Source organism: Loxodonta africana, chromosome 2, assembly GCF_030014295.1.
Source record: "Loxodonta africana isolate mLoxAfr1 chromosome 2, mLoxAfr1.hap2, whole genome shotgun sequence".
In the NCBI taxonomy this organism is placed as follows: Eukaryota; Metazoa; Chordata; class Mammalia; order Proboscidea; family Elephantidae; genus Loxodonta; species Loxodonta africana.
The window spans coordinates 58,927,278-58,945,091 of record NC_087343.1 but is presented as its reverse complement, the minus strand read 5'-3'; the positions used below and the strand labels follow the sequence as shown (position 1 = coordinate 58,945,091).

The 17,814-nt window shown below is 39.5% G+C and overlaps 1 protein-coding gene across 3 annotated transcripts in view; it reads left to right on the top strand.

Moving 5' to 3' along the window:
- PLPP1 (phospholipid phosphatase 1) overlaps window positions 1-17,814 on the top strand; it is a 130,027-nt gene that overhangs the window by 100,253 nt on the left and 11,960 nt on the right. For all 3 annotated transcript variants that reach the window (XM_064271975.1, XM_064271980.1, XM_064271982.1), the window contains exon 4: window positions 12,078-12,135. In XM_064271975.1, the coding sequence (XP_064128045.1) occupies window positions 12,078-12,135 (58 nt within the window). The remainder of the gene's footprint in view (window positions 1-12,077; window positions 12,136-17,814) is intronic.

Sequence of the window (17,814 nt, the reverse complement as noted above, 5' to 3'; positions counted from 1 at the left end):
GCTGGAGTCAGAATTTACACTATTGTGGCTTTTAAGAAAATCCCAAGACAGAAGTTTAAAGAGGGTTGATAGTGAACTCAGTACCTTGTTGTTGTTAGGTGCCATCAAGTTGGTTCTAACAGCACCCCTGTGTACAACAGAATGAAACACTGCCCTGTCTTGCGCCATCCTTAGAATCGCTGTTATGCTTGAGCCTGTTGTTGAAGTCACTGTGTCAGTCCATCTCATTGAGGGTCTCAGTACTCAGCAGAAGGAAATACAAATCTCCTCTGGAAGAGCTCTCTGTAAGCCAAATACACTAAGATTTCCCATAGATTTAAGTTCTAAGGAACATGAACTTACATTCTAATATAAATGAGCAGACATAGAAACAAGCTGCCTTAAGTCAGAGTTGACACATGCAACAAACTACATAAACTCTTAAATATTGCAAATGTTAGTTATTATTTACCATAAAAATCCAAATCCATTGCCGTCAAGTCAACTCTGACTCATAGCAACCCTAAATAACGTAAATGTATGAAGTATGAATCTAGAAAAACTGGAAGTCAAAAATGCAAGGGAATGCATAAAGATCAATATCCTAGGCATTAGTGAGCTGAAATGGACTGGTATTGGCTGTTTTGAATAGGACAATCATATGGTCTACTGTGCCAAGAATGACATCTTTTAGAGGAATGATGTCACATTTATCATCAAAAAGAACATTTCAAGATCTATCCTGAAGTACAGTGCTGTCAGTGATAGGTAATATCCATACACCTACAAGGAAGACCAGTTAATACGACTATTACTCAAATTTATGTAGCAACTACTAGTGCCAAAGATGAAGAAATTGATGTTTACCAAATTCTGCAGTTTGAAATTGATCAAACATGCAATCAAGATGCATTGATAATTACTGGTGACTGGAATAGGAAAGTTGGAAACAAAGAAGAAGGACCAGTAGTTGTAAAATATGGCCTTGGTGATAAAAACAATGCCAGAGGCTACATAATAGCGTTTTGGGAGACCAACGACCTGTTCATTGGAAATGCCTTTTTATCAACAACATAAATGGCAGCTGTACAAGTGGATTTCACCAAATGGAATACGCAGGAATCAAATCAACTACATGTGTGGAAAGAGATGATGGAGAAGCTAAATATCTCAGTCAGAACAAGACCAGGGGTCAGCTATAAAACTGACCATGAATTGCTCACATGCAAGTTCAAGTTGAAGCTAAAGAAAATTAAAACAAGTCTGTTTGAGCTAGAGTACAACCTTGAGTATATCCCACCTGAATTTAGAGACCATCTCAAGAATAGATTTGATGTGTTGAACACTAATGACTGAACACCAGACGAGCTGTGGGATGACATCAAGGACATTATACATGAAGAAAGCAAAAGCTCATTAAAAACACGGAAAGAAAGAAAAGACCAAAATGCATGTCAGAAGGGACTCTGAAACTTGCTCTTGAACACAGAGTAGCTAAAGCAAATGAAAGAAATGATGAGCTGAATAGAAGATTTCAAAGGGTAACTCAAGAAGACAAAGTATTAAAATGAAATGTGCAAAGGCCTGGAGTTAGAAAACCAAAAGGGAAGAACATGCTCGGTATTTCTTAAATTGAAAGAATGGAAGAAAAAATTCAAAGTATGAGTTGCAATTTTGAAGGATTCTGTGGGCAAAATATTGAATGATACAGTAAGCATCAAAAGGAGATGGAAGGAATATACAGAGTCACTGTACCAAAAGAACTGGTCAACATTCATCCATTTCAGGAGGTGGCATATGATCAAGAACCGATGGTATTGAAGAAAGAATTCCAAGCTGCACTGAAGACACTGGTGAAAAACAAGGCTTCAGGAATTGAGGGACTGTCAATTCAGATGTTTCAACAAATGGTTGCAGCGCTGGGGGTGCTCACTTGTCTGGGCTAAGAAATTTGGAAGACAGGTACTTGGCCAACCAAAGGAAGAGATCCGTATTTGTGCCCATTTCAAAAAAAAGTGATTCAACAGAATGCGGAAATTATTGAACACTCATTAATTTCACACACAAGTAAAATTTTGTGAAGAAGATTAAAAAATGATTGCAACAGAACATCAATGGGGAAATGCCAGAAATTGAAGCTGTATACAGAAGAGGACGTGGAATGACTGATATCACTGCTGATGTCAGATGAATCTTCGCTGAAATCAGAGAATACCAAAAGGCATTTACCTATGTTTTATTTGCAAATGCATTTGACTATGTGGATCATAACAAATTATGGATAGTATTATGAAGAATGGGAATTCCAGAACACTTCACAGTGCTCATGCTTGGAACCTGTACATAGATCAACAGGCAGCCATTCAAACAGCAAAAGGGGATACTGCATGGTTTAAAATCAGGAAAGGTGTGTGTCATGGTTGTATCCTTTGACCATACTTATTCAATCTGTATGTTGAGCAAATAATCCAAGAAGCTGGACTGTATGAAAAAGAACATGACATCAGGTTTGGAGGAAGACTCACTAACAACCTGCATATTGCAGGTTGATAAGACACAACCTTGCTTGGGGAAAGTGAAGAGGACTTGAAGCGCTTACTAATGGAAATCAAAGACTACAGCTTTCAATATGGATTACACCTCAACATAAAGAAAAAAATCCTCACAACTGGACCAATAAGCAACATCATAATAAATGGAGAAAACATTAATGTTGTCAAGGATTTCATTTTGCTTGGATCCACAATCAATGCCTAAGAAACCGAACAGCATATTGCATTGGGTGAATGTGCTGCCAAAGACCTCTTTAAAGCATTAAAAAGCAAAGATGTCACTTTGAGGACTACGGTGAGCCTGACCCAAGGCATGGTGTTTTCAATTGCCTCATGTTCATGTGAAAGCTGAACAGTGAATAAGGAAGACTGAAGAATTGATGCCTTTGAATTATAGTGTTGGTGAAGAATATTGAATATACCATGGACTGCCAGAAGAATGAACAAACCTGTCCTGGAAGAAGTACAGCCAGAATGAATGCTTCTTAGAAGGGAGATAGACGAGACTTAGTCTTAGGTACTTTGGACATGTTATTAGCAGGGATCAGTTCCTGGAGAAGGACATCATGCTTGGTAAAGTAGTGGGTCAGCAAAAAAGAGGAAGACCCCAGATTAGATGGATTAACACAGTGGCTACAACAATGGGCTCAAACAGCAAAGATTGTCAGGATGATGCAGGGCCGGGCAGTGTTTTGTTCTGTTGTATATAGGGTTGCTGTGAGTTTGAACTGACTTGAGGACACCTAACAACAACAACATTCATATTAGATACATCATAGTGAAACTGGAGAACACTGACTAGTTTGTGGGGGCGGATGCTATAGTGGGGGTGGGGAAAGGGCAGCAGTCATACAACAGACAGATTACCTAGAAAGAAATGGTAGACACATGGCTTATGTTTCATCAGTGAAAACAGAAGGCCGAAAATTCTGTAATGATATTCTCCAAGAGATGAGGAAAAAAAAAAAAAAAAAAAAGGCCAGTCTATAATTCTTTACTTTCAAGAATGAATGCAGTTATATTTCAAGAATGAATGCAAAATAAAGACATTTTCAAACTAAACAGCTAAAAGATGTATATCAAGAAGAAGAAAAATATATCGGGAACAGTTGAGGTTCAAGAAGCAAAGGTGATTGATGAAATGGTTAATATGGGAAAATCTCAACATAGACTGTTTCAATAACGATGTCATTTGTAGGGTAAGAAATATCAAGACAGAACATAAACTATGAAATATCATATAAGGTGGGATAATGGTGATTTGGAGTTAAAGCCTTGTGTTATGATGTGGTCTGGGAGGTGGGTAAATGTATTTGCGATAACTATGCATGTTAAAATGTCCAGAGCAAACAATAAAAAGAGTAAAATTTCCAAATTACAGTGGAAGGAATAAGAAATGGGGAAGTGGCAGTGGTTATTTTGATCAGTACAGTTCAGGAGAAGGAAATAACCTAAGAGTAGGAAAAATAACCCATTGTTGTTGAGTTGGTTCTGACTTATAGTGATTTTATAGGATGGGCTAGAACTATATGCCATAGGGTGTGCAAGGATCGGCTGGTGGATTCAAAAAATGCATTCAGATACCAGCAGTAAGCTTTTCATTTTTCAGATGGGATTAAAAATACACGTGGTTCGCTGTAAACATATTTAAAATGTTAAGGACAAAGAAAGGTGAAAGTCAAATGACAGAAAAAGATATATTAGGCAAATGCAAACCAAATGAAAGCTGGTATATTATTAGATGAAATCGCCTTCACGTCAGAAAGCGTTACCAGAGATTAACCTGACTGATAAGAGTTTTAAATGACCTGGAACATAGAGCAGTTCCATTCTTATATGTTCCTGATAACTTAGCTTTAAAATATAGAAAGCAAAATGGATAGAATGGGTATAATCGGATAAACTTAGCATCATAGTAGGAGAATTTAACACACATCTCAGTAATTTATAAGTAGCCAAAATTTGAATGGATATAGATGATTTGAACAGCAGGATTATGAAACTTTATCCAATGGGCGTATATAGGCCATTATACCCAGTAGAAATGCCGGTACCTACACGTTTTTTTAAGAACATGTGGAACACTTACAAAATTAACCACATTAAGCAATAAAGCAAGCCTCAACACATTTCAAAGTATAAGTGTCCTGTCACATTTTTTTTTGCATCACAATTGGTAAGAAATCAGTAACAAAAACCCATGTTTTTCAAATTAAAAAAGTCTGAGTAACTCATGGATTATAGAAGAAATCATATGGATACTAGAAAATATGTGGACTTGAATGATAACAAAAATAACATTAAAATTTGTAGCATGCAGCCAAAACAGCTTGGGAGTGGGAACCAAAAAAACCAAACCTGTTGCCATCGAGGCAATTCCGACTCATAGTGGTCCTGTAGAGTAGAACTGCCCAAAGGGTTTTCAAGACTGTAATATTTACAGAAGCAGACTGTCACATCTTTCTCCCAGGAAGAGTCTTATGGGTTCGAACCACTGACTTTTTGGTTAACAGGTGAGTGCTTTAACCACTGCACAACCAGGGCTCCTAGATAATAGAATAAACTCCTAAAAAAAGAAGAACAGAAAGGATAGATATCAGTGAAATAGAAAATAAAGGTGCAGTAGAGAGGATCAAGAAATTAAAAGATTGGTTATTTGGGGAAAAAATAAAACTAGGAATGTCAACAAGCCTCTAGCAAAATTATTCAAGGAAAAAGAAAGATGTAAATAAACCACTTGAGAATGAAAAAAGTTATAGCCCCAGATGTAACAGTTTTCATAAAATATTTTTGAACAATTTTATGTCGGATTTGCAAACTTGTGTGAAATGGACAAATTTCTATGAAAGTATCACCAAAATTACTTTTTAAAGATAGAAAAAATTTAAATGTTTCTCTAACCCTTCAAGGAATTGCGTTAGCAGTTAAAAATAATCTAACAGTCAGCAAGCCGAGATGATTATTGCTGGAAGCAAAGAGGACTTGAAGCACTTACTGATGAAGATCAAAGACTACTGCCTTCAGTATGGATTACACCTCAACATAAAGAAAACAAAAATCCTCACACCTGGACCGATAAGCAACATCATGATAAATGGAGAAAAGATTGACGTCAAGGATTTCATTTTACATGGATCCACAATCAACAGCCATGGAAGCAGCAGTCAAGAAATCAAAAGACACATTGCATTGGGCAAATCGGCTGCAAAAGACCTCTTTAAAGTGTTGAAAAGCAAAGATGTCACTTTGAGGGCTAAGGGGCACCTGACCCAAGCCATGGTATTTTCAATTGCCTCATATGCATGTGAAAGCTGGCCAATGAATAAGGAAGACTGAAGAATTGATACCTTTGAATTATGGTATTGGTGAAGAATATTGAATATACTATGGACTACCAGAAGAACGAACAAATCTGTCTTGGAAGAAGTACAGCCAGAATGTTCCTTAGAGGGGAGGATGTTGAGACTTAGTGTTAGGTACTTTGGACATGTTATCAGGAGAGACGATTCCCTGGAGAAGGACATCATGCTTGGTAAAGTAGAGGGTCAGTGAAAAAGAGGAAGACCCTCAACGAGATAGACATAGTGGCTGCAACAATGGGCGCAAACATAGCAACGATTGTGTGGATGGCGTAGGACGGGGCAGTGTTTTGTTCTGTTGTACATAGGGTCGCTGTGAATTGTAAGCGACTCAGTGGCACCTACAACATGATAATTTTTCAGATGTGTTCTACAAAATCTTCAAGGAATCAATAATCATGATCTTTAAAAGTATGAAAAGAGTGAACACAGTGTTTGAGGCTAGTGTATTCTGAATACCAAAAGAATAATGCAAGAAAGATATTAGACCTCTTCCACTCAGGAACGTAGATGTATGCATGCTAAACAAAATTAGCAGTTGTATCCAGAAGTGTATTAAGAAAATATGTCATGACCATGTTGAGTTTATTCTAAGAATGTAAGATTAGCTCAATATCTGAAAACTGTTTTCATTCACCACATTAACAATTCAAAGGAGACTAACCTTGATTATCTCAAGAAATGAATGCAAAAGTCAACGTTCATGATAACCACTGTAGAAGAAAAGGGTATTTGCCTAGTCTGGTAAAGGATAGCGATGGTTAATATTGTGTGGCAGCTTGTCTGGGCCATGATTCTCAGTGTTTATATGTGATCACCCCCGTGATAGAATCTGCTGTGAGGAGCCCATCGGTTGAAAGGGAGTTGCCTTGGGCATGTGTCCTGCATGGGAATATAAGTGGACATTCTGGCTTTTGCCTGCGGTGCCACCTCTTCATCTGACCTCTGGTTCTTGGGACTTAAGCTAGCAACTTATCTACCTATCTTGCGATTCGTCGATCTTCACAGCCTGTGAACAAGGGCCCTGCCCTCCAACCTGCCGATCTTGGGTTCTCAAGCCCCTGTGGTTATGTGAAGCAGAAGAAACCTCTGTCCTGATCCATGGACTTGGGACGTTTCAGCCTCTATAATTGCTTGAGCCATTTCCTTGTTATAAATCTGTCTCTCTCTATATATTTGGAAACCTGGTGGTGTAGTGGTTAAGTGCTACAGGCTGCTAACCAAGAGGTCAGCAGTTCGAATCCACCAGGCGCTCCTTGGAAACCCTATGGGGCAGTTCTACCCTGTCCTGTAGGGTCGCTATGAGTCGGAGTCGATGGCAGTGGGTTTGGTTTTTGGTTTATATATATATATATATATGTTTAGATGCTTTACTGGTGTTACTTCTGTAGAGAACCCAGCCTAAGACATTTGGTACAGAGAGTGGGGTGCTGCTCTAACAGATACCTAAAATTTGGAAGCGTTCTTGAAACTGTGAATGGATAGAAGACTCAGGAGGAAGTGAGGAGAACTGTTAACACTGGAGAAGGTGCAGATGGTGAGAAACGGCAGCAGCAGCAAACCAGCAGAAACAGAACCAGGAGACCAGCACTAGACAGCACTGGAGCCAACTCACGAAGCAAGGGAGCTGAGTGCCTGTGCGCAGGAGGCTTACTGGCAGAGTTGGGTGCCTCTGGGCACTTATCGGTGGAGCTACTGAGCTTTGAAATACTTGAACCAGCAGGGTAGATGCAGGCATGAGGCCCGATGGCTGAGAGGCAAAGGAACACAGTAAGCCAAGCTGCCTCAGTCTCAAAAGGTATGGCTAAGACCTCTGGGGTTTCAAAGGGTAGAGCCCTGGCCTATGGTGTTTCTAAAGGTCGAGTCACCACTCAGATGGACTAGGAGAACTGTGTGCCTAAAGCCAAAGGAGCAGAGTTGCCTGGAAGGCAGAGCTGAAGCAGGCTTGGAAGTTGAGAGCTGAAGCTCAGGGCCGAGGGGCCTCTACTCAGAATCTGGATAGTGTGGCCAATACCTAGAGTGTGGAGGGCAGGGCTAGCATGTAAATGGTCTCAGAGAACAGAGGATTATATTCAAAGCCTTGATCGCTAATGTAATGTGTTCTGCTGACTTGCTTGGTGCCTGTTACGCCTTCTTTACCTCCAGTTTCTCCCATTTGTAATGGAAATGTGTAGCTTGTGCCTTTTCTGCCGTTGTACTTTGGAAGCAGATAACTTGTATTCTGGATTTCATAGATGAAGAGGAATTTCTGGATTTGGAGTTGATTTAAGACTTTTGCTGTGATAAGAGGGGATGAATATGTTTTACATGTGGCAAGGACATGAATTTTGGGGGGCCAAAGGGTAGAATGTTGTGGGTTGAATTCTGTACCCCAAAAATATGTGTCCACTTGGTTAGGCCATGATTCCCAGTATTGTGTGGTTGTCCTCCATTTTGTGATTTTCCCAGGTGTTATAATCTCTGCTTCTGGTTAAAGAGGATTAGGGTAGAATGTAACTCAGGTCACATCCTTGATCCAAGGTAATGGGAGTTTCCTTTGGCTGTGGCCTGCACCACCTTTTATCTTACAAGAGATGAAAGGGAAGCAAGCAGAGAGTGGGGCACCGTATACCACCAAGAAAGCAGTGCCGAGAGCAGTGTGTGTCCTTTGGACCCAGGGTTCCTGTGCAGAGAAGCTGCTGGTCCAGGGAAATATTGATGACAAGGACCTTCCTCCAGAACTGACAGAGAAAGCCTTCCCCTGGAGCCAATGCCCTGAATATGAACTTCTAGTCTACTAGACTGTGAGAGAATAAACTTCTGTTTGTTAAAGCCATCCATTTGTGGTATTTCTGTTATAGCAGCACTAGATGACTAAGACAGCTAAAAAAAATCTACAGCAGACGTCAGACTAACTGGTGAAATATTAAAATGTTACCTTTAAAATCAGTGCCTCCTGTCACCAGCATAATCAGGCAAGGATAAGAAATGAAAGGTTTAAGTACACAAAAGTTGTGATTAATTGTTGATGATATGAGTGTCTACATGGAAAACCCCAAAGGAAACTCCAAAAATTTAATAGAACTAGAAAATTTAGGAAAGTGAAAAGGCCTTCAACCTCACTAGTAATCAGGAAATGCAAAATTAACCCATGGTAAAATAGCATTTCACACTCATCATAGGGACTTAATAATTTTTGTCTGTCAAGGTTAAGGATTGGCAAGGATGTGGTATCCTTACATACCATTAATGAGAATATAAATTGGTACAGTAACTTATGGAAAACAAAATAGCATTGCCTAGTAAAACTCGAGCTTATGACTTAATTCTTGTTTTAGATGTATACCCTTAAAAAGTCTTGGATGCTATACCAGGAGAAGTGTACAAGAATGTTCGTTTTTAGCTCTGTTCACAATAGCTTGAAAAATAACTGGAAACAATCGAAATGCTTAACACAATAGAATGATAAAATTATGGTATAATCACACAATGGAATATAATATAGCAATGAAAATGAATAATACATGTATCAACATGGATAAAATAGTGAAAGTGTGAATGAAAAATGTGTTGAAGTTAGAAGTCAAAGAAGAATACATAGGATATATTTTCATTGTGATTTTCAAACCAATCAATAAAATCACTTCAAGCAGAAGACAGAGCGCATAAGAACTGAACGTTAGCTTCTGATCGTGAAATAAGTAGATATTAAGCTTTTTGAAACTTTCTGTAAAGCTGAATTTAAGAATTTCTCTTTTATGCTTCATACAAACATATATATATATATATATTTTCATCTAATGGGTGAAAATAATATTCTGCAAAATCTAAAATTTTATTAAATCTTGTGACTTTTAAAGTTTCATATATCAGTCAAGTTACCTACGTACTTTTTAAATTTAGGCTTGCCAGCTACTTCTTTGAGTTTTTCAGCGTGAAGACCATTCTCAGTGGCTTAACTTTTTTTTTCTATTTTATTTTGTTATTGAAAATATAACAAAGCAAAACATACACCAATTCAGCAGTTTCTCTGTGTACAGTTCAGTGACACTGATTACACTCTTCGAGTTATGCAACCATTCTCACCCTCCTTTTCTGAGTTGTTCCTCCCCCATTAACATAAACTCTCTGCCCCCTAAGCTTCCTCTGTCTAATCTTTCAAATTGCTGTTGTCAGTTTGATCCAGTATAGATTGTTCTTAAAAGAGTGTAATGCTCAAGGCAGACATATTTTACTAGTTAAACTAAATTATTGTTTGATTTTAAGAAGACTCGGGGGATATTTTTAAGGTTTAAAGATTATCTCAGGGCAGTAGTTTCAGGGGTTCATCCAGCCTTCATGGCTCCGGAAAGTCTGAAGCCTAGGAGATTTTTTTTTTTTTTAAGTAATGCGGTTGAGGATTTTGTTTTCTGCTTATGTGAAATAGATGCTCATCTCATCTGCTTTTAGAGTCAAGGACTTTATAGGTATAAAAGCCATACTGAAAATCATTCTTCAGTTCCATATTGTGACTGGCGAAGGGGAATAGCAGAGTCCCTACGTGGTGCAAACGGCTAATGTGTTTGGCTGCTAACCAAAGGGCTGGAGAATCAGATTCACCCAGAGGTGCCTTGGGAGAAAGGCCTGGTGATCTACTTCCAAAAAAACCTCTTCATGAGCCCCAAATATTTAGTAAATTCTGTTTAAAAATCAAGAAATGATTTACATGAGCTGATTGCCTCTGGTGACCCATGAGGGCTGGCTTTTGTTGCCTTGGTGATTTATAAGGCTGGACATGGACGTGAGTGCCGGAGTACAGAGACAGAAGGATGAAGTATTGAGGAATGGGAACTCAGAGGCACTGGGGTCAACAGCTGTGAACAGTTAAGGCTGTATGATACTGGGGTTCAGGTGAGTCTAATCAGCTCTTTCAGGAGAAGGGGGTGCCCTGGCTGACAAATTTAAGAAAAAAACCAAAACCTTAAATTTGCCATTTGGAATAGAATCCCATTTGCAGTAAGTTACATGGTCAGGACCAGGCTGCATACTAATTGATTGAAGGCTACTCATTGTTAAGTAGACCATTTCCCAGAGTTACTTAACACAGCTGCATTTCAGAATATATTTGTATCTATGTAAACTTTGCTTTCTGAAAAGATTTTCATAAGTTTTGATGGAAAAAATGAGCTTAGATTGTTACTGCATCTACCTTGATGAAGAGGCTATAATAGTGTGAGGTTAAAATCTTAAGAACAGGACAGGGTTCTTAGGCCAGGGCAAAAATCTTAAACATTTCCACTGAGGTCATGGTGATGAAAAAAAATCTATATAAGGCTACTCTGGGTTTTATTAAATTCCTTCTGAACTAAGGCTAGGTGTAATAAACACTTCGGAGTTTGTCCCTCTTGTTCTTTATTTAAGGAGAGCAGTCAGGAGAAGCATTGTTTGCCTCGTGAATCTTGGCATGCTTTAACTGTACCAAATATGCTGGCCTCTTCTACATCAGTGGCTAATTCTCTGTAAGAATTTAGATCATGAATGTTAGTGAGCTTTATTTTTCTTTTGTAGAAGTGCTATGAAATTAAATTTTCCAAGCATTTCATCATTTTTAGGTGGGGAACATGGTATTCAGATGTTTATAGACTGTAATATTGAAAGAGATGATTCATGTTGTACAGGATTGTCAGTACACAATGTAAAGTGAATGTCAAACAGAAGCACTTACTCTAGTGGGAAAGCCTGAGGCAAGAAGTGTGCCCATTTAAAACACTAAAATATACCCATGAATGGAAAAAAGTAATCAATTTTTTAGTGTTCCAGTGGGGGTATTTTTAATCATTATTCAGTGGCATACCCAGCAAGTGGAAAATAAAACTTAAGTCATGGTCACATGAATTTACATGTAATAAAGGCAAGGACATTGATGCCAGTTCATTTGTCAAGTATTTATTCCTCTCACATCTTCTGCTGGGCAAGTATGTTCGCAGTGATTCATTACTCATCCTGAAAAAGCTCGAACAAAAAGATACTATGTAGACGTCTGACCTCAGATTCTCCCTGGATTTAATTGTTCCTTGTCCTAACTAACACCCCTTCTTCCCCACAATATCTGAAGGTAGGGGAGGGAGGTGTGTGCACAGAGAAGCTAAAGGAGATTTCTGAAATCAAGAATATTCTTGGCCTCTAGGAGAGAAAATGAACATTTCTCATCTTTTCCTTTCTCTTCTAGGTTGTCCTTCTACTCGGGCCACTCTTCGTTCTCCATGTACTGTATGCTGTTCGTGGCAGTAAGTACTTTGTGTCTACTGATGTGCTGCACAGATTTAATGTGTTCAGTATGGGTGCACTTTCCTGTGCTGAGTGAGCTGGCCGCCACTGTAAATCTCATCAAGTTAACTTCTCAATGAACTGGACTCCATTATGGCTGCATTAAGTTGACAGGAGTGGATAGCTGTGCTTCGGTCAAAGCCAGTGACAGTTGTTTGAAAGTATTTTTGACCTTTACTTAGAGATAGCACACAATTAATCACGTTGTATAACTGGTTGCTGTTGATTCCAACTCATAGCGACCCTACAGGACAGAGTAGAACTGCCCCATAGAGTTTCCAAGGAGTGCCTGGCGGATTCAAACTGCCCACGTTTTGGTTAGCAGCTATAGCACTTAACCACTGTGGCACACTGTATACCAAAACCCAGTGCCGTCAAGTCGATTCCGACTTATAGCGACCTTATAGGACAGAGTAGAGCTGCCCCATAGAGTTTCCAAGGAGTGCCTGGCGGATTCAAACTGCCCACGTTTTGGTTAGCAGCTATAGCACTTAACCACTGTGGCACACTGTATACCAAAACCCAGTGCCGTCAAGTCGATTCCGACTTATAGCGACCTTATAGGACAGAGTAGAGCTGCCCCATAGAGTTTCCAAGGAGTGCCTGGCGGATTCGAACTGCCGACCCTTTGGTTAGCAGCCGTAGCACTTAACCACTACGCCACTGGGGTTTCCTGGCACATTGTATAGCAAGGTGCAAATTGGGAACCTTTAGGATAATAGAGACTGTTTACCTTTGAAATAGCTTTTCTTTGATAGTGGTTAGAACCTAACAGATAATCAGCAAGTCTGTAAATCTTGGTGCTAAGAACTAGTTGATAACGCCCTTACTTGGGACATATTTTTGAGGAGATTTTCTGGAACATACAGACAGCTTCTCTGTAATCACAGCAGGTCACTGATCTGAAGTACTGGGCCAAGGTGACAGCTGTTACATGATAACCTCATCCCTATTCGGGAGCTTCTATCATCATCTCAGTGTGCGGGCACCAAGCAGCCTGCCTTTTTTCCTCCTGGGGTCTGCTGTGGTGAGGAGTGGATTTTGATTATTAGAAGGGAAGGCAGCTATGTTGTTCCTCCTTGAGCAGGTTTGTTCTTCCTTCCACTTTCTGACATACTTCCCAGACTGCTTTCTTTGGGACTAGAAAGGGTACAACTTCTAGGAGAGCCAGTTGCTGCTGCAGGAGCTTGTCATCTACACAGTTGTCATTGCTAACTGGTAGAGTAACCAGCATGGCAATTGGCATTTGCCTTAGAGAGAGTTGGCAGTTAAGAGAGAGAAGATTTGTACCCACATTTTACATATCAAATGAGAGCTGAATATGTAGCTTTCTTAGAGTAACTAAGACCAGCCTTTAGGACATGTACAAGGAGTCTTTAAAGGTCAAATTATTTCTGACCTTTATTTTTATAGTGTCTATTATATATACATGGAGCCTTGGTGGCGCAGTGGTTAAGAGATCAGTAGCTAACCAAAAGGGCAGCAGATCGAATCCACCAACCACTCCTTGGAAGCCCTATGGGCCAGTCCTTCTCTGTCCTATAGAGTCCTATGAGTTGGAATCAACTCAACGGCAATGGGTTTGGCTTGTTATTTTGGGTGTGTGTGTATATATATATTGTATTGTCAAAATTTTGAGGGGAAAAAGCAGGGGGGAGATCTCTTGGAAGAGATCTGAAAGATCTGAACTTTCACAGATGAGCTATAATTTTTGTTTTTTAATTTCCTTCATAAGTAGATTTCTATATAGTTATGCTTTGTTGTGTCTTCTTTTTTCCTTTGATCACATTAAGTGCTGTATGAATATTTAATGCTTACGTTAAAAATCCATCACCTGTAATATTAAGGGAAAACTGCAGGGAATTAAATTATTTGGTCTCATTTAGGACTTAAAATCAATTTTAATATACCAGCGTTTTGCTTTTATTTGAAAAACCAAATTCCAAAAGTTAAAAGAAGTTAAAAATTGTAGATACATTATATAAAATTCAGATTCACAACTTCAAAACCATTACATTAGGGCTAAGTTTTTGGCTTCTCCAGTATTTCTAGAAACTGCAAGGCATTCATCTTATGTTAATTTAATTTTATAAGGAAGCAATGAGGCACTGATTCAGCAGAATTTAGGGCTTCCTTTTTAAAACAGGAAATCCTGGTGACATAGTGGTTAAGAGCTACAGCTGCTAACCAAAAGGTGTGCAGTTCGAATCCACCAGGCGCTCCTTGGAAACCCTATGGGGTTGTTATACTCTGTCCTATAGGGTTACTCTGAGTTGGAATCGACTCAACAGCAGCAGATTTTTGAAACATTTACCCAATGATTCTGAAAATGTGCTGTGGGAAGTGTATCTTATTTATGCCACAAAGGTAGTAATACTGTCCTAACATCCTCTGTACCATTCATCCTTACTATGAGAAGTTAGCATTCAACTTGCCAATACTTTTTTTTCTTTCCAAATAGGGCATGGGGACTGGGGGGAGAGAGGAAAGGCTGGGCAGTACCTAGAGAAATTAAGATCCTGAGAATTTTTCCCAAAGCACATGAGTCTGTGACTAAACTGAATGGCTTTTGAATGTCTGGACATGTTTTGCATGCCCCGGAACCAGACCTCACCAGGGCAGCTTTTGTGGTTGGTTATTCACTCTCTTGTCTGCGTCAGTACCTCAGTCCGTCTTTATGAGAGAGAACGAGGAATCTGAGCTTTGGTTAATATTTATGGTGATCTGCTTATTACACTACTCTTATTTTTGACTCTTCCCAATGTTGTTGTTAGGTGCCATTGAGTCAGCTCTGACTCACAGTGACCCTGTGTACAACAGAACGAAACACTGCCCAGTCCTGCACCATCCTCACAGTCATTGCTATGTTTGAGCCCATTGTTGCAGCCATTGTGCCAGTCCACCTCGTTGAGGGTCTTCCTCTTTTTTTTCTGACCCTCTGCATTACCAGGCATGATGTCCTTCTCCAGGGACTGGCCCCTCTTGATAACAGGCCCAAAGTACCTAAGACAAAGTCTCATCATACTTGCTTCTAAGGAGCATTGCACCTTAGTCCTAAAGTGATAGCGTTGCTTTTAACACTTTAAAGAGGTCCTTTGCAGCAGAGTTACCCAATACAATGCGTCTTTTTCTTTTGATTTCTTGACTGCTGCTTCCATGGGTGTTGATTGTGGATCCAAGTAAAATGAAATCCCTGACAGCTTCAGTCTTTTCTCCGTTTATCATGATGTTGCTTGTTGGTCCGGTTTTGAGGATTTTTGTTTTATGTTGAGGTGTAATCCATACTGAAGGCTGTAGTCTTCGATCTTCATCAGTAAGTGCTTCAAGTCCTCTTTACTTTCAGCAAGCAAGGTTTTGTCATCTGCATACCACAGGTTGTTAACGCCAAAACCCCCTGCCGTCAAGTCCATTCTGACTCATAGTGACCCTACAGGACAGAGTAGAACAGCCCCATAGTTTCCAAGGCTGTAAATGTTTATGAGAGCAGACGTATCTCAGATTGTTAGTCCCCCAGAAATAAGAGATGAAGGGTGATTGCCAGTTTTACAGATGGGGAAATAGGAGCTTTGGGAGGGCACTGCAGAGGGAGGTCTGTGAGCCCTCTAGGGGTCTTTGATAATTAAGATCTTTTCCTTTCCTTTGATTGACTGATCACTTAATCTGAAACTATAGTCTAACAGTTACCTTGGCAAAGGTCAGGTGATGAATATCTCTGGAAGTAAGGTGGTGACTGAAACATAACTTTGACCCACTGTTTTTAATTTTAAAGAATATACTTGGGTACATATATTCATTTCATATGTTAACATTTTCTGCTTTTCTTGCTCCCTTGACCCTTCTCAGAACACCTGCTACTTCCGGAGTTAACCAAACTTGGACAATATTCCCCCTCCCCACCCCCAGTTCTGGACATTCAAATAGAAACTTGTACTGAGGACTCTTGTGAAATATGAAGTTAATATACAAAGGCTTCAGTATAGAAGACTGAATGCCTGAGTGGCAGCCAGCTCTGTGTACACCTGGGAGCACATAGGGAGGCAAATTAGGAATATAAGCAGAAGGAAAATTGCCTTAACTATAGTTTGGAACACCTGTGGAAAGAGACAATGGAAAAGCTCAATATCATCAGTGAGAACAAGGCCAGGGGCCAACTGTGGAATAGACCATCAATTGTTCATATGCAAGTTCAAGTTAAAGAAAAGTAGAACAAGTCCACGAGGGCCAAAGTACAACCTTGAGTACATCCTACCTGAATTTAGAGACCATCTCAAGAATAGATTTGGCACATTAAGCACTAAGGACCAGATGAGTTGTGGAATGACAGCAAGGTCATCATAAGAGAAGAAAGCAAGAGGTCATTAAAAAGACAGAAAACAAAGAAAAGATGAAAATGCTTATCAGAAGAAAATTCTGAAACCTCCTCTTGAACAGAGAGTACCTAAAGCAAAAGGAAGAAATGATGAAGTAAAAGAGCCGAATAGATTTCAGAGGGCAGCTTGAGAATACATAGTATTATAATGAAATGTGCAAAGACCTGGAGATAGAAAACCAAGGGGGAAGAACATGATCAGCATTTCTCAAGCCGAAAGAAAAAATTCAAGACTCGAGTTGCAATACTGAAGGTTTCTACAGGGAAAATACTAAATGATGCAGGAAGCATGAAAGGAGGATAGAAGGAATACAGAGAGTAACCGTACCAAAAAGAATTGGTCAACATTCAACCATTTCAGGAGGTAGCATGTGATCAAGAACCAAGGATGTTGAAAGGAAGAGGCCCAAGCTGCACTGAAGGCAGTGGCGAAAAACAAGGCTTCAGGAATTGATGGAATACCAATTGAGGTGTTTCAACAAATGGATGCAGCACTAGAAGTGCTCACTTATCTGTGCCAAGAAATTTGGAAGACAGTTACCTGGCCAACTGTCTGGAAGAGATCCATATTTATACCCATTCCAAAGAAAGGAGATCCAACAGAATGTGGAAATTATCGAACAATATCAGTATCACATACAAGTAAAATTTTGCCAAAGATATTCAAAAGCAACTGCAGCAGTATATCAACAGAGAACTAATGGAAATTCAAGCCTGATTCAGAAGAGGACATAGAACAAGGGATGTCACTGCTGATGTCAGATGGATCATGGCTGAAAGCAGACAATACCAGGAGGATGTTTACCTGTGTTTTATTGACTGTGCAAAGACATTTGATTTTGTGGATCATAACAAATTATGGATAACGTTGCGAAGGATGGGAATTTCAGCACAATTGATTGTGCTTATGAGGAGCCTGCACTTAGACCGAGAGGCAGTTGTTTGAATAAAAAAAGGAGATATTGTGTGGTTTAAAGACAGGAAGGGTGTTCATCAGCGTTGTATCCTTTCACCATATTTATTCAGTCTATATGCTCAACATATAATCTGAGAAGCTGGACTATATGAAGAATGGGGCATCAGGATTGCAGGAAGACTCATTAACAACCTGTGATATGCAAATGACACAACCTTACTTGCTGAAATTGAAGAGGACTTGAAGCACTTAGTGATGAAGATCAAAGACTGCAGCCTTCAGTATGGATTACACCTCAACATAAAACAAAAATCCTCACAACTGGACCAGTAAGCATCATGATGATAAATGGAG